This window comes from Cervus elaphus, chromosome 33 (genome assembly GCF_910594005.1).
Source record: "Cervus elaphus chromosome 33, mCerEla1.1, whole genome shotgun sequence".
NCBI lineage: Eukaryota > Metazoa > Chordata > Mammalia > Artiodactyla > Cervidae > Cervus > Cervus elaphus.
Window position 1 is genome coordinate 21728235 of NC_057847.1, and position 22165 is coordinate 21750399.

General features: G+C 39.4%; 1 protein-coding gene across 1 annotated transcript in view; it reads left to right on the plus strand.

Annotated features, from left to right (window-relative positions):
- TTN (titin) overlaps positions 1-22165 on the plus strand; it is a 276026-nt gene that overhangs the window by 85836 nt on the left and 168025 nt on the right. Inside the window, exons 77-109 of the mRNA XM_043894260.1 lie at positions 94-375; positions 636-914; positions 1034-1315; positions 1468-1746; positions 1845-2132; positions 2323-2601; positions 2696-2974; positions 3076-3354; positions 3494-3781; positions 3922-4209; positions 5474-5755; positions 6206-6484; positions 7046-7327; positions 7441-7719; positions 8389-8676; positions 8788-9066; positions 9180-9458; positions 9548-9826; positions 10558-10845; positions 10982-11269; positions 11801-12091; positions 13995-14282; positions 15270-15362; positions 15484-15769; positions 16541-16724; positions 16928-17017; positions 17111-17378; positions 17489-17749; positions 19324-19533; positions 19742-19819; positions 19928-19954; positions 20351-20410; positions 20956-21039. Of these exons, the coding sequence (XP_043750195.1) occupies positions 94-375; positions 636-914; positions 1034-1315; positions 1468-1746; positions 1845-2132; positions 2323-2601; positions 2696-2974; positions 3076-3354; positions 3494-3781; positions 3922-4209; positions 5474-5755; positions 6206-6484; positions 7046-7327; positions 7441-7719; positions 8389-8676; positions 8788-9066; positions 9180-9458; positions 9548-9826; positions 10558-10845; positions 10982-11269; positions 11801-12091; positions 13995-14282; positions 15270-15362; positions 15484-15769; positions 16541-16724; positions 16928-17017; positions 17111-17378; positions 17489-17749; positions 19324-19533; positions 19742-19819; positions 19928-19954; positions 20351-20410; positions 20956-21039 (7866 nt within the window). The remainder of the gene's footprint in view (positions 1-93; positions 376-635; positions 915-1033; positions 1316-1467; positions 1747-1844; positions 2133-2322; positions 2602-2695; positions 2975-3075; positions 3355-3493; positions 3782-3921; positions 4210-5473; positions 5756-6205; positions 6485-7045; positions 7328-7440; positions 7720-8388; positions 8677-8787; positions 9067-9179; positions 9459-9547; positions 9827-10557; positions 10846-10981; positions 11270-11800; positions 12092-13994; positions 14283-15269; positions 15363-15483; positions 15770-16540; positions 16725-16927; positions 17018-17110; positions 17379-17488; positions 17750-19323; positions 19534-19741; positions 19820-19927; positions 19955-20350; positions 20411-20955; positions 21040-22165) is intronic.

Here is a 22165-nt window from a genome sequence, read left to right on the forward strand (position 1 = left end):
GTACATATATTCTTAATAATAAACAAGATTAAATTAGGTATTTATAAAATCTTAAGCTACAAACATAAGCTCTTTCTTCCTCTGACTTACTAGAACCTCCAAAGTTTGTTAAGAAATTAGAAGCTTCAAAAGTTGCAAAGCAGGGAGAATCCATCCAACTGGAATGCAAAATAAGTGGTTCTCCAGAAATCAAAGTTTCATGGTTTCGAAATGACAGTGAACTTCATGAGAGCTGGAAGTACAACATGTCCTTTGTGGACTCTCTGGCACTGCTCACCATCAATGAAGCCAGCGCAGAGGACAGCGGGGACTACATCTGTGAAGCCCATAACGGTGTTGGGGACGCCAGCTGCAGCACAGCCCTGACCGTCAAAGGTTAGATACACCAAGTCCCTTGCTTTCTTCCTTCTCCTCTGATCTGGATTCTTTCCCAGCAGTGTTCTGAGCTCCGAAACAAAAAGGCTAGTGAAGGGGGTTTCCTTGCAGTTCTTAAACTAGCTTTTATGACTTGTCATTTCTTATGTTAGTTTACTGTCGTACGGTCCCACCACGCACTGAGTGCTTTAGACTCTTAACGTAGTTTTCCCTTTTCTTAGGCACATGCTCTCATTGTTTATCTTTTTTTCTTCTGGTAGCACCTCCTGTTTTCACCCAGAAGCCTTCTCCAATAGGAGCTCTTAAAGGTTCTGATGTTGTCCTCCAATGTGAAATTTCTGGAACTCCCCCATTTGAAGTGGTGTGGGTTAAAGATCGCAAGCAAGTTCGAAGCAGCAAGAAGTTTAAAATCACCTCGAAAAATTTTGATGCAAGTCTTCATATCCTTAACCTGGATGCCGCCGATGTAGGAGAATATCACTGCAAAGCTACTAATGAGGTGGGAAGTGACACGTGCGTTTGCACTGTCAAATTCAAAGGTTTGTATCCGTGGGCCCAAAAACATATGCCTCTTGCTTTCATCTTTTCTTGCTTGACCAATAATGTATTTGGCTGTGATACTCATCTTTCTTCTCTAACCTCAAATTTCTTTCATTAGAACCCCCACGATTTGTGAAAAAGCTCAGTGACACCTCAACCCTTGTTGGGGATGCTGTTGAGTTGCGGGCTGTAGTGGAAGGCTTCCAGCCCATTTCTGTTGTCTGGCTGAAAGATAAAGGTGAAGTCATCAGAGAGAGTGAAAACACTAGGATTTCATTTGTTGATAATGTTGCAACCCTCCAACTTGGGAGCCCAGAGGCATCTAACTCTGGAAAATATGTGTGTCAAATCAAAAACGATGCCGGAATGAGAGAGTGTTCAGCAGTCTTGACTGTCCTAGGTTAGTAACAGAGTGAAGCCTGAGGGGGAAAATGTCTATTTGATTGACCTGTGACATCACCTGCAAATATTATTCTTACCCAATAATATACTGAGTATACTCTGCATTTGAAAGATGACTTTGTGTTCAATGTAATATGCTTCTTCTTTTAGAACCAGCCAGAATCATTGAGAAACCAGAACCCATGACTATCACTACTGGAAATCCTTTTGCATTAGAATGTGTAGTGACTGGGACACCAGAACTTTCAGCCAAGTGGTTCAAAGATGGGAGAGAAATAGCCGCAGACAGCAAACATCACATCACATTCGTCAACAAAGTGGCTTCACTTAAAATCCCTTGTGCAGAAATGAGTGACAAGGGGTTATATAGCTTTGAAGTGAAGAACAGTGTTGGTAAAAGTAACTGCACTGTTTCTGTCCATGTCTCCGGTGAGTAGTATGAGGTTTTCATGAACATATCATTGTCCCTGGGGGGCGGAAATGAAGCTTCTCTTTCAATGGAAAACTACGCTTCTCCATCCACATAGATCGGGTTGTGGCTCCTTCCTTCATCCGCAAGCTGAAGGACATCAACGCCATCGTCGGGGCCTCCGTGGTTTTGGAGTGCAGAGTCTCCGGCTCCGCCCCCATCTCCGTGGGCTGGTTTCAGGATGGCAGTGAGATCGTCAGTGGGCCTAAATGCCAGTCGAGCTTTTCAGAAAATGTTTGCACTTTGAATCTGAGCGTCTTGGAGCCCTCTGACACAGGCACCTACACATGCGTGGCCGCCAACGTGGCTGGGTCCGATGAATGCTCGGCGGTCCTGACTGTCCAAGGTCAGTGTCCAGGGACCAGACCGCTGCTTCTCCAGCGCCTCCACCGCATGACTTCGTGCCTGCCTTGTGGGGGATTTCTGTATTTTGTCTTCGTGCGTAGTCTTAGTTCCCTTGTCTTCAAGTAGCAGAAAGCCCTGCTCACTTGGGTTCCTTTTTTCTCTTGATCTGCCCCCTCCCCTGGGGTATCTAGAACCACCTTCTTTTGAACAAACCCCTGACTCTGTGGAAGTGCTCCCTGGAACGAGCCTCACATTCACCAGTGTCATCAGAGGCACCCCGCCTTTCAAGGTCAAGTGGTTTAAAGGCAGCAGGGAGCTGGTGTCCGGGGAGTCATGCAGCATCTCTCTGGAAGATTTTGTCACAGAACTGGAGTTATTTGAGGTGGAGCCATTGCAGAGCGGGGACTACTCCTGCCTCGTGTCTAACGATGCTGGCAGCGCTTCCTGTAGCACACATCTTTTTGTGAAAGGTTTGCTCTTTCCTCCTAAAGCACGTCTCTCTAACATTGTTTCTGATTCTTTACTTGAAGATGTCAATTCTGCTTCCGTGTTTTCTCCTCATAGAACCGGCCACCTTTGTGAAGAGACTGGCTGATTTCAGTGTCGAGACGGGAAGCCCCATCGTTCTTGAGGCCACGTTTACGGGTACACCTCCCATCTCGGTGAGCTGGATGAAGAATGAGTACCCCCTTACACAGTCTCAGAATTGCAGTATTACCATGACAGAGAAATCTACCATCCTGGAAATCCTCGACAGCACGATAGAGGATTACGCACAGTACAGTTGCCTAATAGAAAATGAGGCTGGTCAAGATATTTGTGATGCTGTGGTGTCTGTCTTAGGTGTGTTGACAGTTACCTCTTCCTATTGCTCTCTTTTCTTTCTTTCAAAACATCCTCTTTTAGTTAGGGTGACTGATGGATTATCATCCTTTCTACCTCAGAACCACCTTATTTCATTGAGCCTCTGGAACACGTGGAAGCAGTCATTGGAGAACCTATAACTTTACAGTGTAAAGTGGATGGAACCCCAGAAATTAGAATTTCTTGGTATAAAGAACACACAAAGCTACGATCAGCTCCTGCATATAAAATGCAGTTCAAAAATAACGTTGCCTCCTTGGTGATCAACAAAGTGGATCACAGTGACGTGGGAGAATATACCTGCAAGGCAGAGAACATTGTGGGAGCAGTGGCTTCTTCATCTGTGCTTGTTATCAAAGGTGATGATGGTTTTCTCTACAAGTCTTGCTGTGTGTTGACAGATCCATTTTCTTAAAAACATCACAATGTTAATGGATTGAAATATGCCGTGGTTGTTTTCTCTCTTGTAAATAAGGATTGTCTATAACTTCTTTACAGAGCGCAAACTTCCACCTTCCTTTGCAAGAAAACTGAAGGATGTTCAGGAGACTCTTGGCTTCCCAGTTGCATTTGAATGTCGCATCAATGGCTCAGAACCTCTCCAAGTGTCTTGGTACAAGGATGGGGTACTTTTGAAAGATGATGCTAATCTGCAAACATCTTTTGTTCACAATGTAGCAACTCTTCAGATTTTGCAAACTGACCAGAGCCACGTTGGTCAGTACAATTGCTCGGCTTCTAATCCCCTTGGGACTGCTTCATCCAGTGCGAAGCTCATCCTCTTAGGTGAGTAACTCATCACATTTCCTCTTCATTATAAAGCAGTTTCCCTGCGCCTAACCACCAAGGACTGGACCACTTAGTTTCTGCTCCACGTCTGGGAGCATCAAAACTGAAGTTACCATGTTGCTCTTCATTCTTTCCAGAGCACGAAGTACCTCCTTTCTTTGATCTCAAGCCTGTGTCAGTAGATCTGGCTCTTGGAGAAAGTGGTTCTTTTAAATGTCACGTAACTGGAACTGCACCAATCAAAATCACTTGGGCTAAAGATAACCGAGAGATTCGTCCTGGAGGCAACTACAAGATGACTTTGGTTGAAAATACTGCCACGTTGACGGTTCTCAAAATAGGCAAAGGCGATGCTGGGCAGTACACCTGCTATGCAAGCAATGTCGCTGGAAAAGACTCTTGTTCTGCTCATCTGGGTGTACAAGGTACTTGCTGGAGTCAAGTAGCGAGGGCTCATTTCAACTTCTGACACTATAAGAGGAAGTGTGTACTTGAAAGATGTGTTTAGGACTAGGGTTTGGGAACTGGAAGTGATTCAGCAAATCCAGGGTCTTCCAAATGGGAGCAAGTTTTTAATTAAAAAATGTATATATATATATATAAAACTGGTCAAACATGGACTAAGGGTCCATTTTCAATGGCTGAAAATGGAGACTAGAGAGAGAACAGGAACTTTTCACAGAATTGCAAGATAATCCAAGTTTGAAAGAAACTATCTTAGGACAATAAAAGGAAGTTGTCTTGAATGATATATTTTCCACAGTAGTTTGTAAATTAATGGTTTTGTTCCTCACCTCAAACTGTAAAGCCCTTCAAGAAGAGTCAGATTGTGTCAAATTCTTCTCTTCTGCTAGCCTCACTTAAATAATAGTGGAAGTCAGGGGACTGGAGAGTACATTAATATCTTACATCATGGAAGGCAACCATGTCTCAATGTAGCAAGAACAGTTCCTGTCTGCTGTGGTCAGAAATTAACTCAATGAGCTGCCGCTCTAACTCATGAGAGCATTTTTAAAGACTTTTTGTGGTGATAGTTTATAAATAACTTGAAATTAAAATAGAGTTAGTTTCAGCAGCCCATGTGCCCTGTGACATATTGCTAATTATTTTATCTCCCTAAACTTGAATTTTCTGATTCAGTTAATGAAGAAAGTGTTGCTCTCCCCACTTCAAAGGGATATCATAGAGGTTGAAGAAATATCTATTAAAGTCCTATAGGAGAAAATAGCATTAAAATATTAGGATATCTGACCCAATTTTGCTACTCCGACTCTTCCTGACACATAACTGATATCTCTGCAGCCATAGGAAATAGACCTATACTGGTTCACACACAAGAAAGTAATCAAATGCTCTTAATCCCTGTAAACCATAGAGTGCTTTCACCAACAGATACACACTCTGCCTCTGATCTTGCACAAAGAAGTGATTCTTTTGCTGGTGGGGGATTGCACAAGGATTAATGTCTCTTCTTCCTTCCGTTTGCAATAATATTTGATGGGGGTGCTTACAAAAATAAATGCATTTTACTTGAGGATTTAGATTTCACTTAACCTATTCTTTCTTGAACTGTAGCAAATAAATATGTTTTCCAGAGCTAAAGACCTCTCTGTTTGACTTTTCGCTTCATCCTGAGTTATACATGTCTCTCCCATCTCTTCCCTTGTGTTTTCTTTCTTGCTTCCATAGAACCACCCAGGTTCATTAAGAAGCTAGAACCTTCAAGAATCGTGAAACAAGATGAATCTACAAGATACGAATGTAAAATAGGAGGGTCTCCAGAAATCAAGGTTTTGTGGTACAAGGGCGAGACTGAAATTCAAGAGAGCAGTAAATTCAGAATGTCATTCGTGGACTCAGTGGCAGTGTTGGAAATGCACGGGCTCAGTGTGGAAGACAGTGGAGATTACACCTGCGAGGCCTGCAACGCAGCCGGCAGCGCCAGCAGCACCACCTCCTTGAAAGTTAAAGGTCAGCTCTTATCTCTCTTTTTTTAAAATTGGGATGTAATTGCGTTACAATGTTATGTTTGTTTCTGCTGTCCAGCGGTGTGAATCAGCTGTAAGTATACAGATATCCCCTCCTCCTGGAGCCCCATCCCCCATCCCACCCCTCTAGGTCATCCCAGAGCACCTAGCTGAGCTCCCTGTGCTATACAGCAGCTCCCCACTAGCTATCTGGGGCAAACTGGGAGAGGAGCATTTACCCATCTTTTATGTCTTGCACATCCTAGCTGTCCTCTCAATTCCCTGTTGGACTCTCCATCGAGGTTCTAAAAGTTTTAAAGGATCCAATAGAAAATTAGATGTGATACTCTCTCTCTATGTTGGAATAGACAACTGATTTTTACTTGTAAATACATACTTAGAGAATACAGCCTAATTTCCCTTTCTTTCTCACTCTATTTTCTTCCAACCTTAGAACCACCCATTTTCCGCAAAAAGCCTCATCCCATTGAAACACTGAAAGGAGCTGATGTTCACCTTGAATGTGAGCTTCAGGGCACTCCCCCATTTCAAGTTTCATGGCATAAAGACAAGAGAGAACTTAGGAGTGGCAAGAAGTACAAGATAATGTCTGAGAACTTCCTGACGAGCATTCACATTCTGAGCGTCGACGCTGCGGACATTGGGGAGTATCAGTGTAAAGCCACGAATGATGTGGGAAGTGACACCTGTGTTGGTTCCATCACTCTGAAAGGTTAGAGTGACTTCAGCCTCTTGTGATCACTAGTATTTTCCTTCTAACTTTAATACTCTGTTGACCCCTCAGCTCTTGCTCCATCCTTTTCCTCTAGTGTCTCCTCTACTTTTCCCCTTTCTCCTTTCCTAAATCTTTTTATGTTTAGTGTGCATTTCAAAGCTTACTAAGTACCCTTTTGAACAGTTTTCCCAATAGATTTTGATTGGATTTAGAAAGCTAGAGAGGCAAAGGTGTTCAACTCCTTCTGCTTAATAAAAACTCTAGGAGGATTCCCTGGTGGTTTAGTGGGTAGGACACAACAGTTTCACTTGGTGGCCCAGGATTCAATCCCTGGTCAGGATATTAAGATCCCACAAGCCTTGTGGCAAAGGCCAGAAAAGTATAAAACTCTAATGCATTTTTGCTCCCACTCACCAGAAATGCCTCTTTAAGAAATGGAAAGAGTGCAAGAGTGCGTGATCACTAGTTTGATTCCTAGCATTGATGGCTTTGAGGGAAATACTCTTAGCCCCACACCTTTTAAATCTCCTTTTTTTTTTTTTGCCCCCTTTTCATCAGCACCACCAAGGTTTGTGAAGAAACCCAGTGATGTTTCTACCATTGTTGGTGAAGAAGTTCAGCTTCAGGCTACCGTTGAAGGCGCTGAGCCCATTTCCGTGGTGTGGTTCAAAGACAAGGGGGAGATCGTCAGAGAAAGTGACAACATATGGATCTCTTATTCAGAAAACACTGCAACGCTACAGTTCTCAAGAGCGGAAACAGCCAACGCCGGGAAATACACCTGTCAGATCAAAAACGATGCTGGAATGCAAGAGTGTTTTGCCACGGTGTCCATCCTCGGTTAGTGCAGAGAGAATATCATGAGTAGAAGGCGTACACTTATCAGTACTTGTGCCTCCTTTAGTTTTTCAATGGGATTTTAACACTTGAATGCAATTGATATCTCATTCCAGAGCCTGCAGCAATTGTGGAAAAGCCAGAATCCATAAAAGTGACCACAGGAGACACCTGCACCTTGGAATGCACGGTCACTGGCACACCCGAACTCACCACCAAGTGGTTTAAGGATGGAAAAGAGCTGACGAGTGACAGCAAATACAAAATAAGCTTCTTCAACAAAGTGTCTGGCCTGAAGATCATTAATGTGGCCCCCAGTGACAGTGGGGTGTACAGTTTCGAGGTGCAGAACCCTGTGGGCAAAGACAGTTGCACAGCCTCAGTGCAAGTTTCAGGTTGGTTGGTTGGGTTTTTGTTTCATGTTATCGTAGTATAGTTCCTGCTTTACATACCCATGTATGAGAAGCTCCACATGCTACCGTGTGACATGAGTCTGACATTCTCTGACAGCAAAATTAGAGGTAATGTGCCTATTCTGAACTGTTGCTGTTCAGTTGCTAAGCCACGTCCGACTCTTTGCAGCCCTATGGATTGTAGCATGCCAGGCTTCCCTGTCGTTCACTATCTCCCAGAGCTTCCTCAGACTCATGTCTATTGAATCGACAATGCCATCCAATCATCTCATTATAGAGATAGGAGAAAAGCAAGTCCAAAAGTTCTATTCCTTTCTCTTGGAGGAATTACCACAGTTCAGGGTGGTAGGAATAAAACTTAATTCCTGAGTAAGGAATAAGGATACTGTGGTTTTCTACTGTCAGTTATGCTGGAATAAGTCTCCACATAATGATACACAGCAAAGAAAGACCAAAATTCCTAAGGCAACTAGCACATCTTGCCCATTGATTCTCAAGGCTTTCCATTGTGTGAAGCCTCAGGCAATTCTTTGATACCCCCACAAAAGAGCCAAATGGATCTAGGGATATTCCATCAAAAAGACAATAATTCTCTCTTCAAATCATTTTATAACTGATGTCCCTTGTTTGTTTGATTTTTATCACATTCAGACCGAACTGTTCCTCCTTCGTTCACAAGAAGATTGAAAGAGACAAATGGTCTGTCTGGTTCCTCCGTGGTAATGGAGTGTAAAGTCTATGGATCACCTCCAATCTCTGTCTCCTGGTTCCATGAAGGAAACGAGATTAGCAGTGGAAGGAAATACCAGACCACCCTGACGGATAACACATGTGCTTTAACTGTGAACATGCTGGAAGAATCAGATGCTGGCAGCTACACGTGTATAGCTACTAATGTGGCTGGTTCTGATGAGTGCAGTGCTCCTTTGACTGTGAGAGGTCAGTCAAAAATACAGTAAAATATAATTGCATTTCATTATGCATTAAACATTTTTATAATCAAAATTCAAAAATGTTAACCTTTTTCTGATATGTGGTTTTTTTGTTTAGAACCACCATCTTTTGTTCAGAAACCTGACCCCATGGATGTTTTAACTGGAAGCAACGTAACCTTCACAAGCATTGTAAAAGGAACACCCCCTTTCAGTGTTAGCTGGTTCAAGGGCAGCAGTGAACTAGTACCAGGGGACACATGTAATGTGTCTTTGGAGGATTCAGTTGCTGAACTGGAGTTGTTTGATGTAGACACATCACAGAGTGGGGAGTATACCTGCATCGTCAGTAATGAAGCTGGCAGAGTTTCTTGTACAACGCATCTCTACGTAAAAGGTTTGTTTGACTGCTATTCTGCATTTTTACAGTTAACATAGGTGAAGTACTGGATATGGCCATATCCATGTGTATATGTGTTTGATTTCATATTTTCAATTTGTCTGCTACAGCCCCAGCCAGATTTGTAAAGAAGCTCAATGATTACAGCATAGAGAAAGGAAAACCTCTGATCCTGGAGGGCACGTACACTGGAACTCCTCCCATTTCCGTGACATGGAAGAAAAATGGCATAAACGTAACTCCATCTCAGAGGTGTAACATAACCACAACTGAAAAATCTGCGATCCTGGAAATCCCAAACAGCACTGTGGAGGACGCAGGACAGTACAACTGTTACATTGAGAACACTTCTGGAAAAGACTCCTGTTCAGCACAGATCCTGATACTAGGTTTGTTGTGATTGCACATTCCCATCTTTGCATACATATAGCCATCGTGGCATGCCTCTTTCATGACTGATTCTCTCTCTTGGCTGTAGAACCACCATATTTTGTCAAGCAGTTGGAGCCTGTGAAGGTGACTGTTGGAGATTCTGCCTCCTTACAATGCCAGCTTGGTGGGACCCCTGAAATTGCAGTGTCCTGGTTTAAAGGAGATACAAAATTGAGACCTACTGCTACCTGCAAGATGCATTTTAGGAACAATGTTGCTACATTGGTTTTCAATCAGGTTGATAGTAATGACAGTGGAGAATATATCTGCAGAGCTGAAAACAGTGTGGGAGAGGTTTCTTCATCAACTTTCCTGACTGTTCAAGGTGATTGCAATATTTTTAAAGTGAATGTGTTTCTTTTGAACAAGATTTAAAATATCTGGTGAGGGTTTTCTTTTTGGGAGAATCTTTCCAAATGCAAAGTTTTCTGCTTAAGTAGTTCTACCTACAAATTAGCAGATTATCTTTTTTGATCACCTTTACAGAGAGAAATAAAATGACTAAATCTTCAGTTAGAAGGATCATATCATCATTTGCCTCTATAATTAAATCTTTAAGAAAAACAAATAGCCATATTTTTAAATCCCTCTCCCTGAGTGTCTCATTCAGATTGCTAGAAAGCAGTCTTAAAAAGTAAGAGAATCTGCTACATGCCAGAAATATACCTTAAACTAATCAGTTTTTCTATTGGTTTACATCTTTTTACACCTACCATGCATCAGTGTTACTCAGTCCTGTCTGACTCTTTGCGACCCCACGAACTGTAGCCCGCCAGGCCCCTCTGTCCATGGTATTCTCCAGGCAAGAATACTGGAGTGGGTTGCCATTCCCTTCTCCATACCATGCATCAGCATGCCATCAAATTAAAACTTTTGCTCCACTTAAAATTTACCTGCTCTTCCCTGAGTCCAAGTTAATTAAGAGTTGTGAATACCTCCTCATATCCTGACATTTTTATAGGAATTCCATTATCTAGGTAACAGTAATTGTGAGAAGAACATTCAGTAAATTCAAACTGTCCAGAAGTATTCATTACATTAATTCTCTTCCTACAGAGCAAAAGCTTCCACCCTCGTTTTCTCGACAATTGCGAGATGTTCAGGAAACAGTCGGGCTACCGGTTGTTTTTGAGTGTGCTATCAGTGGATCAGAACCTATCTCAGTGTCTTGGTTTAAAGATGGCAGGCCAGTGAAAGACAGCCCCAACGTACAAGCATCGTTTTTAGATAATGTGGCCACTCTAAACATTTTTCAGACTGATCGGAGTTTTGCAGGCCAGTATTCTTGCACAGCCTCAAACCCTATAGGTTCTGCTACTTCCAGCGCCAGACTCATTCTCACAGGTACGTGAATTCCTAAGCGTCTATTTTTGTGAGTAAAATTGTTATAACCAAATTTGAAATTAGGGGAGGATGGTTTGTGTGACCTTGGATGGTCAGGTATGGAGCCTGAAACCTTGTCTTCCTGCTGTCCTCCCAGAGGGAAAGAACCCCCCCTTCTTTGACATCCCTCTGGCCCCTGTGGATGCTGTGGTGGGAGAGAGTGCGGACTTTGAGTGCCACGTGACTGGAACACAGCCGATAAAGGTCGCCTGGGCTAAAGACAACAGAGAGATCCGCAGTGGTGGAAACTACCAGATTAGTTATCTGGAAAACAGTGCCCACCTGACCATCCTGAAAGTGGACAAAGGAGACTCTGGACAGTATACGTGCTATGCTGTCAATGAAGTGGGAAAGGACTCTTGCACGGCTCAGCTCAACATAAAAGGTACCTTTGCATATCATATCCTAAGGGTGCAGTTTTGTTAGAACAGATAATATTTAGGATTTTTTTTCATTTAGGACATTTTTGAACCACTGACATAAAAACAATGTTTCAGAAGAAATAAGTTTCTCTAGAGAAAAAATGATCTTTTAAAATCTGCATTTCTCAAAAGTTTCTCTCCCCCTCCTTTTACTCTTTACAAATATCTGGTTCTGTAACTGGCCATAAGTTATTCTTATCATCCATCCCATAAATCAGAGAACAGTTTAAAATAAGCTTGTTAAAACTAAAACACGCAACATTGTTAATCAACTATATTCTGATGTAAAATAATTTTTTTAATTTAAAAGTAAAAATAAATACAATAAACTTGTGGAAGGAGGCAAAATATTTAGGAACCTTACATTAATATGCTGTATTTAGTTGGTCAGCTTTGATTTTGAACTTAAAATATGGCTTCTCTTTCTTGGAAAGCCTCCTATTAACAACCTACTTCTGGATTCCACTTCATATGTCCTTGAACTTTTCTTACAGAGCGGCTGATCCCACCAAGTTTCACGAAAAAACTCTCAGAGACAGTAGAAGAAACAGAAGGGAATTCTTTCAAACTTGAGGGCCGTGTTGCTGGTTCCCAACCCATCTCTGTTGCTTGGTACAAAAATAACATAGAGATCCACCCAACGTCTAACTGTGAAATCACATTCAAGAACAACACACTTCTGCTGCATATCAAGAGGGCAGGCATGGATGATGCTGGTTTGTACACATGCAAAGCGTCAAATGATGCAGGCTCTGCTCTATGTACATCTTCGATCATCATCAAAGGTAAGTCTCCTTGACTGCCCCCAGCATGGTGCGTTTTTCCTTATTGCCCATTAGACAGTCATGTGTGTTTCTTCTTACATCTCAACCTACTTCTGAATTCCAGATATGTATTATTTAATCGGCTTGCTACAATTTCACTTATGTTTACTAAGATATATATATAGATATATATAGATATATGTATTATTTGTAATTTAATTACATGTCCCGGCAAAGTAGGTGTCATATTATAGACTATGTATCTTAGCTTGTAAATCACATCCCAGAATGTTGTCAGGTAGTTAGAAGTCTAAGGCTACTTTGAAATTCATGCATGAGTGACATACAAATTTTTATGAAGCACACTTGTTTTTAAATTTTTAAAAATTTTCATCATTGAATATTGTATTAGCTTTGCTTATTATGAGGTCTGTCACATTCTGAAGCATTCTCTTTTCTAAGGATATTTCTACAGCGTTATGTCTGACATATATTGCCCAAAGCTTTTAGCCTGTAAATGAATATTAATCAAATGCAAAAGGATGAAATTTACTCTAAGAGAAAAAATGGATGGAAAGATGTATATCATTACAAATATACAGTCATAGCTTGAGGCAAAGAAATAGACTGTATTGTTTAAGGAGATTGTCTCAATCTGATCTTCTAACTGTAATGGCTTCATCCAGATGATTATGAGGCAGTTAATCAAAATCACTTTACAGTCTAACTTCATTGAACAGCTGGGAGTTAATTACCAACTCTGATGATCTAGCTGACCATTTCAGGGCGCACAGACAATAGGCTAATAACATCAATAGATTAATATTACTAATAAGGTATTATCATTGAGTTAACTTGTAATTCAGATTTTATCATTCATTTAATAGGACTTAAATGCATTTAAACACATTTAGTAAGATGAAGAATATGTGCTTAGCTGTAGCTTTTATTCATGAGTTACATTCATGCTGGTTTTGCCATTGAGTAGATAGATAAATACTTTCTATAGAATTCTGAGGCTTTTTAATACATAGAATTTTAAAGAGTAAGGCATCAGAAGTTTTCATCTGTGCAATCATAAATGTTGCCTTATTCTTCTTAAATGTAGGTCTCAGAACGGTTCAGTAAAATATAACATTCAGCTGTACACAGCCTTCCCATCATGTTACTGATGTCTTCTTCATTGGTTTTCAGTTGAGCACTGAGCTTCAAGTCCTCATTCCTTTGGGCAAAGATTGGGTTTTTAAATGCTACTGTAGCTACATATAATAACTAAATCTGAACATCAAGGAAAATCACATATTAAAATAGTGGGCTCATGGATTACACAGATGTTGGCTTTCTTTCCCAAAGGATAGCAAGCATTGCATATCATGAGCAGAATTCTCCAGTAGGCTCTTAGATTTTAGGGTTCAGTGAAAATACAGCCACACGCAAGTTTGAGAGAATCACCTGTATACTATGTGACACCAAAGTTTATGGTAACTGCTAGTGCAATGTTTGTAGTGCTTAATCAGGACACAGACGCTTGGGTCATTCATGGGCAGCATGGCATCTGTTCTTTCCTTGTTTTTAAACCCTTTTCTATTTTTATTTTATTTTATTTTTATTTATTTACTTTTTCAGTGGGTTTTGTCATACATTGATATGAATCAGCCATAGATTTACACGTATTCCCCATCCCGATCCCCCCTCCCACCTCCCTCTCCACCCGATTCCTCTGGGTCTTCCCAGTGCACCAGGCCCGAGCACTTGTCTCATGCATCCCATCCAACATGTGTAACCAGTGTTTTCAGAAATAAAGGCACGTGATTCAATTCTACTATAGCAATCAGTGCTACCTGTTAGAGGCAAAACGTTCTTTTCTGGAATTTATTACTTCTTTGTTTTTATGTTCCTCATGAAAATACCTTTTTAATTCTAGAACCTAAGAAGCCACCTGTGTTTGATCAGCACCTTACCCCAGTAACAGCAAGCGAAGGAGAATTTGTGCAACTCAGCTGCCACGTCTGGGGATCAGAACCCATCAGGATCCAGTGGTTGAAGGCTGGCAGAGAAATAAAGCCCTCAGACAGATGCAGCTTCAGCTTTGCTAATGGGACTGCTGTGCTGGAACTTAAGGATGTGACTAAAGCAGATTCAGGAGATTATGTGTGTAAAGCTTCCAATGTGGCTGGAAGTGACACTTCCAAATCAAAAGTGACCATTAAAGGTACAGATTTCTTGACACTATTATTTAGATTAACTGCTTATGTTAATGAAATTAGATTTTTGGAAATATCAGTTATTGCTCATTTGCAATTTATAACCTTTTCTTTGGGAGAAGGCAATGGCACCCCACTCTAGAACTCTTGCCTGGAAAATACTATGGACGGAGGAGCCTGGTGGGCTGCAGTCCATGAGGTCACTAAGAGTCGGACACAACTGAGCGACTTCACTTTCACTTTTCACTTTCGTGCATTGGAGGAGGAAATGGCATCCCACTCCACTATTCTTGCCTGTAGAATCCCAGGGATGGGGGAGCCTGGTGGGCTGCCGTCTGTGGGTTCGCATAGAGTTGGACACGACTGAAGCGACGCAGCAGCAGCAGCAGCCTCTTCACTGTAATTAAAATACTAGATCATTTCATGGCAATAATTTCCATATGAATTTTCTGAAAGTACTCAAGTTCACCATCACATTTCTTGACATTTTTTTCACCATATCCAAAAATATAACTAAATGGAGTTCCAGAAATGATCCTGTTTAATAATGTGACATAAGCCTGATTTATTGTTGTTATTGTTCAGTCATTAAGTCATGTCCACCTCTTTGCAACTCCACGGGCTGCAGCACACCAGGCTCCTTTGTCCTCCACTGTCTCCCAGAGTTTATTCAAATTCGTGTCAAGTTGCAATGCTAACTAATAATATCAGCTAGCCTGATATTATATCCCTGAAGGAAATCTATGTAAGAAAACCAAGTCTAGAAGTATAAAACTTGATGCTATTGATGTGATTGTAGTTTAGTCTGCTTGCCATAACTGTAACTGGTTATAAATGTCTGTGAAATTGCTTTATCTTCTGCAATCCACTCATATAGAGTTCATAATATTTGTGACATCGCCAAACTCTTAAAGTCTACTTTTCAAAGAAAATTATTTATTGCAATTTTAAGGTAATTGTGATAACAAAACATGTACATGTGTTTTTTGTTTTAGACAAACCAGCTGCCGTCCCAGCAGCTAAGAAAGCAGCAGTAGATGGAAAACTCTTCTTCGTGTCAGAACCTCAGAGTATCAGAGTTGTAGAAAGTAAGTGCTTCATGAAAAGTACATCTTCATCTATCTTGTACATTTTACTACTGATTTAATTTCAGAAAAAAATGGTTTTGGAAAATTAAATTTTTATTGAATTGTTTTCATCGTTCCTTAGAAACCACTGCAACATTCATTGCAAAAGTTGGAGGTGATCCAATTCCAAATGTGAAGTGGACAAAAGGGAAATGGAGACAGCTGAACCAAGGAGGTCGAATACTGATCCACCAAAAAGGCGATGAAGCCAAACTGGAGATTAGAGACACCACAAAAACCGATTCTGGGCTATACCGATGTGTTGCATTTAATAAACATGGTGAAATTGAAAGTAATGTTAACCTACAGGTGGATGAAAGGAAGAAACAAGAGAAAATTGAAGGAGATCTTAGAGCAATGCTGAAAAAGTAAGTTCAGTAAAACATCGCCTTTGATAATATTTCATTCGTGGACCGTCCCCTCCAAGATTCAGATTGTGAAAGAAAATAAGCACATAGATGCTTTTAACAGATAAGGAAATATATAGTATTTGCGTGGAAGTTAGTGGTGCCTTAATGTCAATTTCTAAATAATCATGAGAAAGTTTTGAGAATGAAGTAAATTTTCATTAAAACTTTGAACAAAGGAAATGGCCTATAGATAAACCTGTGTCTAGACATAAAATTTTTGGTTCTACATGTAATTTTCCTTACTCTGAATGGCTTTCTAGATCAACTGTTTTAAATATTTTCCATAATTACCAGTAATATCAATACCAATTATGTTTCATCATGATTAATCAACATTTAATTTCTACACATTTCCCATGATATATATGTGTTCTTTATTAATATTTTCCATGATTGATATCATTTTTCATTATTCTTTCAGTAGCCTCTTTTGTTGTAAAGTTTACAAAAATACTTGTTTTCTTTCCTTTCTTAAACTCTTTGATCAATCTCTGTACTTGGCACTGTGGTCCAATCTTAATCCACTCTGTCTCCACACCCACATTTTTTGTTTGTTTGTTTCACAGTTTTGTTTGTTTAACATGGTAAAACTAGTAGTTATTAAATTAAATAAAGAACACAGAACTATAACTTTGTGAAAAAAAAATTAATTATAATCTTTGAATGATGACAGACAATTCAGAATAAGTAGAAGAGAGGTAATTCATGTTTATTTCTTATTTCATTTAGGACTCCAGTCTTAAAGAAAGGAGCTGGGGAAGAAGAGGAAATTGATATCATGGAACTTCTCAAAAATGTTGATCCAAAAGAATATGAAAAATATGCCCGCATGTATGGAATCACTGATTTCCGAGGTCTTCTTCAAGCATTTGAACTGCTAAAGCAAAGTCAAGGAGAAGAGACACATAGATTGGTATGCTCTTCGGCATATAGTATAATCTCTAAAAATTCACGCTTGAAACATCTAGCTTACACCTTTTGAATTTCCAGACCCTACAGTTGTATAATATCATAATATAACCTAAGCAGCATCAAGAATGGAAGCTGAATATAATCATCCATCTTCTGATTCAAAATCTTTTCCATATGTAATAATTCTATTTTTTTTCTCCTTAGGAAATTGAAGAAATAGAGAAGTCAGAGAAGGAAGAGAAGGAATTTGAGGAACTTGTATCATTTATTCAGCAAAGGCTGTCACAGACAGAGGTAAAATGAATCATGCTGATCACAAAATGAACAAATTATTGGAAATTACAAGGGAAGGAGTGACTAATGCATTTTAATTTTTTATTCTCCTAGCCTGTCACTCTGATCAAGGACATTGAAAATCAGACAGTTTTGAAAGATAATGATGCTGTGTTTGAAATTGACATTAAGATTAATTATCCAGAAATCAAGCTTTCATGGTACAAAGGGACTGAAAAACTGGAACGCAGTGATAAGTTTGAAATAAGCATTGATGGTGATCGACATACGCTCAGAGTCAAGGACTGTCAACTTAAAGATCAGGGCAATTACAGATTGGTGTGTGGTCCACACATTGCCAGTGCTAAGCTAACTGTAATTGGTAAGTAAAATGAGTGTTATTATTTTTTAAAAAAACGGATGAGATGAATTTACTTTTGAACACATCACATGTGATATCAAACAAAAATATGTACTGTGTTATACCCACAGAGCCTGCCTGGGAACGGCATCTTCAGGATGTTACTTTGAAAGAAGGCCAGACTTGTACCATGACCTGCCAGTTTTCAGTGCCAAATGTAAAATCTGAATGGTTCAGAAACGGCAGAATCCTTAAACCCCAAGGTAGATACAAAACAGAAGTGGAGCACAAAGTCCATAAGCTGACCATTGCAGATGTTCGAGCAGAGGACCAGGGTCGATACACCTGTAAACACGAAGACCTCGAAACTTCCGCAGAGCTCAGAATCGAAGGTGGGTGAAAGAGTACGGCTGGAGTCATCACAGCATCGGTCAGAGGCAAATGCTACGCACAACCCCTGCAACCTTGCCTTTGCGCGTATCTAAAATGCTTGTGTGAACTCATTTCCCAGCACACTCATAGCAATCCATTCACTCATGTCTCAAAATCTATACAAAATCAAAAAGGGAAGTATTCCCATAAGTGCTGATTCATTTTTATAATTTTTTGACCAGTAGACTTCAATCTAAACTATGACATGACTTTCTAACTGTTATTTCTGATAATTTTTTGCAATTCTACTAAATGCCATAAATCTCACATCTCTGATTTTGAATCCTAGAAATAAATCTTAGAGAAAGGACCAGATTTCATGGCTACATGTCTTGAACATCTTGGCTAGGAGATGACAATTTGTTTATAGGAATCAGTTTGACTCTATCTGTATGAAACTATGGAGATAGAATTAATAATATATGTGATATGTGATTAGCAGCTATTTTTCAAAAACAGTTATTTCATATGAAGATCACACTCCAACCTTCTGAATCTCTGAAATGAAATGGAATGTCAGGATTTAGAAGCAACAAGTTTTATTTCCTAAAGACCTACACCTTTAGACTGTATTCAGCAACATTTGACTCTAAGGATGGGCTCTACTTCCAGGCATTGTTACCCATTTATAGCTGCTGAAATAACAACTGTGTGCCTTCTTATTTACATAAGCATTTCAAAATCTCTGACGTGCTTTACAGTGGATATCAAGGTCTGGTTGTATTTTAAAACTCAGAAATTTTGAATAGTTTTCCATTTAAAGGATCCAGTTGAAACCACTTATTTTTTAAATAATTGCCTAGTTTTTCTATGATCCTTTAAAAAAAAAAAAGCTTACCAGACCACGTATGATATCTAAGCTGCTCACAATGCTGTGAAACATTGAATTCCAGATGAAATTTTGCAGGAGGATCTCCACTCCAACCCCGTCTCCTCCTGTACCCCTTGCCATTTGCAAGGGGTGGACTCCATGCCTGCCCACTGGTGCTTGCAAAGCAGGTTGCAGAACTCTTCAAAATGAATCCTGTGAAATTTAGAAGAGCAGATTTCCTATTGAGTTTAAAATTATTTCACAAGAAAAGTTATAAAGTTCACGTAATAAACAGTTCTAGAACCTGAAAGTCAGAATTATTTTACAGAGGAAAGAATTTCAAAAGGGAATAAAGTGTATAGTAAGATGAAGTTTATGTTCCCTTTCTTTTGAAGCCCCCATTTCACTAACATTTTTAAAGTTTAAGTTTTATTCTGGATTATAAGCACCTTGACTATTTTCTTCATGTAAATATTATAAGGACTTGCAGGATTTCTTTAAACTTTTCCACATTAATCTTACAGGAGTACACGTAAGTATTGAGGTAATTTTTTGTTACTGATGCAAAGAAGTGTACTTTGTCCTTCTTTTATATTTTCAACCCTTTTCTGCTATTTTCCAATCAGATAAAAAGATAGAGACTTTGAACATCTGAGGGAAAAGCACAGTAAAAGAAATTCCTCCTATACAAACTAAATTTGAACTCTTTTTGTATTTAAACAGCTGAACCAATTCAGTTTACAAAGCGCATACAGAACATTGTTGTGAGTGAGCACCAGTCTGCCACCTTCGAATGTGAAGTGTCCTTCGATGACGCCATTGTAACTTGGTACAAAGGACCAACAGAACTGACCGAGAGCCAGAAATACAACTTTAGGAATGATGGTCGCTGCCATTATATGACCATCCACAACGTGACCCCAGATGATGAAGGTAACTTAATTGACAATGTCCCTGTGAATATATAATTTAAGCTTTTCCTGTTTTATGTATTTCTTTTCTAGTCTATGCTTATACTCTATGATTCTATCTAGGTTAGTTTCCTAGGAAAGAAAAATATAAATGAATACTATGTTTAAAGAAAGAAGTGTTTTTTTCAAACATATCAGAACACAAAGGTTTCATGATCTTTTTCCCTTAGGTGTCTATTCAGTAATTGCTCGACTGGAGCCCAGAGGTGAAGCCAGAAGCACCGCAGAGCTGTACTTGACAACCAAAGGTCAGAAAACACCCCATTCAAATCACACTGCGATTCTGGCAACAAAGTAACCTGCCAAGACAATTCTATTAAATTTTCTAAAATATCTTTTTTTTTTTAATTTTGCAGAAATCAAACTTGAGATGAAGCCTCCTGGTAAGTTAAAAAAAATCAATCCTTGCTTATAATACATTCAGTGTAATTTTGTAAGTGATAGAAGCCAAACTAATATAAAATATGATTCAGTAAAATTATCATCAGGAAAATAATACCAATGTTAGGCTTTATGAGTTTGGGAAATTGGAGGTAATGAGGTCACATTTAGCTGACTTCTAGGATCAGGTCAAACAGTGTGGCCATAGAACAAAACAGATTGTCACAGGGAATGAATTTGCATGTGTGGCTGCTTACAGAAGAATCTTAATGTCTTTGTCTCTGTATTTTAGATTCTGCTGTTGGAAATGCCTAACAACCAAACACATCTTAGTTGTCTAATAAATATCTGAGCTTTCAGTCTTTTGCTGCTTATCACTATTAAATGTCTCTTTTCAGATATTCCTGACTCCAGAGTTCCAATTCCAACCATGCCAATCCGAGCGATACCACCAGAAGGTAAGAAAGACCCAGCACCACCCCCCACCCACCCCCGCCCCGGGCTTGAATATGGTAGCAGCAATATGCTACCACTGTGCTTCCCCGGGGCTCAGCGGAATCCACCTGCAATGCAGGAGATGCAGGTTTGACCCCTGGATTGGGAATACTCCCCGGAGGAGAGAATGGCAATCCATTCCAGTGTTCTTGCCTGGAGAATCGCATGAATAGGGGAGCCTGGGGGGCTACAGTCCACAGGGTCACAACAGTCAGACACGACTTAGCATGAGACAAACAAAAAACAAGCAATATACTACCTGCCACTAGAAAGTTGCCAGTGCCAAACCATAGTATCCTTCCACTTTATCTTCTTCACGGTGTAATTAGAAATCAAAGCAAAAGAATAGTTGCAGTTATAAATAGATGCTATGTTTATGTGGTCTGACTATTGAACTGCTAGTATACCGCCTTTGAAAAACTGAAAGAAGTGCATGAGACTTTTCATTGTATTTCACACAAAATGAGAAACCAAACCATGTTACTTATGATGGCATTTATTTTTTTAGAAATTCCTCCTACGGCTGTTCCTCCCATCCCTCTTTTGCTACCATTACCTGAAGAAAAGAAACCACCAGCAAAACGTGTTGAAGGTATTATATGTTATCTACCTAAAGGCCAAAATATAGGACTTAATTATTGAATATACAGACCTGGAAAATATTGTTTAGTGCAACACGTTGGCCCTCTAGTGGTCAGCAGGTTGGATTGCCTTTCAAAATGTAAGCTACATGATTTTAGTGTTAATTAAATGTGTTGGACATGTTCCTAAAAGTCTGAAAATCATTAGAAAAAATAAATATCGTGCTTAATATTAAAATATTTTTTTAAAAAAATCACTTAAGCATTAATAGCAAGCTGATTTCACATTTAATATTTTCCTAACTACTCCATTTAGCAATAAAATAATAAAATCAAATCCTAGTGAAACTTATAGAAATAAAAAATGCTAGTGTATAGTCAGGTTTTAAATTTTAGTTTGTGTTTTTTCTCAATTGCACTATTAACTACTCCTTAAAATTCACTATTTCATTATAAAAATATGAGTTAGAATATCTTTTTTTTTTTCCTAAAGCTAAGGAAAGAGCTCGCCAATAAAATTTTGAGTGTGTCAGGGAATTGTCCCTCTTAAATATTTCAGTAGATAAGTTGTGCTGTTTCTGCCTGGAAACTTCTCAACTAATTAATCAGCAGACTGCCTGGACTTTCTCGAGTTCTGGGGAGTTCAATACTGTTGTTAGAATTCTCCCAGCAACATCAGGAAAAAATTCTGCATGTCGAGGTCACATTTTCCCAAAGCCAAGCCACCATTATAGTAGTAGCCTCCAGGCTAATCCTCTAATAGCCATTACAATTGGTGTCAAAAGCTTGAGAAATTTTTCAGCTAGCCTTAGGGGAAATCTAGTTAAAAGACAAAAAAATAAAAAGCACTTCTAGTTTTATGATTAAACTATCTCAGTAACAAAGAAAAATATTTTTATAACTTACATAAACATAGTTAACTATATTTGTCTACTTCTGATAGTAAAAATGAGCAAGAATCAAATATCAAAAAATAGATTTCTACTTATATTTGTTGTCAGGAATAATAATTCATCTTAATGAGTGAATTATGCTTTGAGCACTACTGTCAGCATGACTAAGTTTAAGTACCCACTGGGAAACTTGAGAAATTAAATCACATTTAAAAACTTCACAACAGTGTCATTATTCATGAAT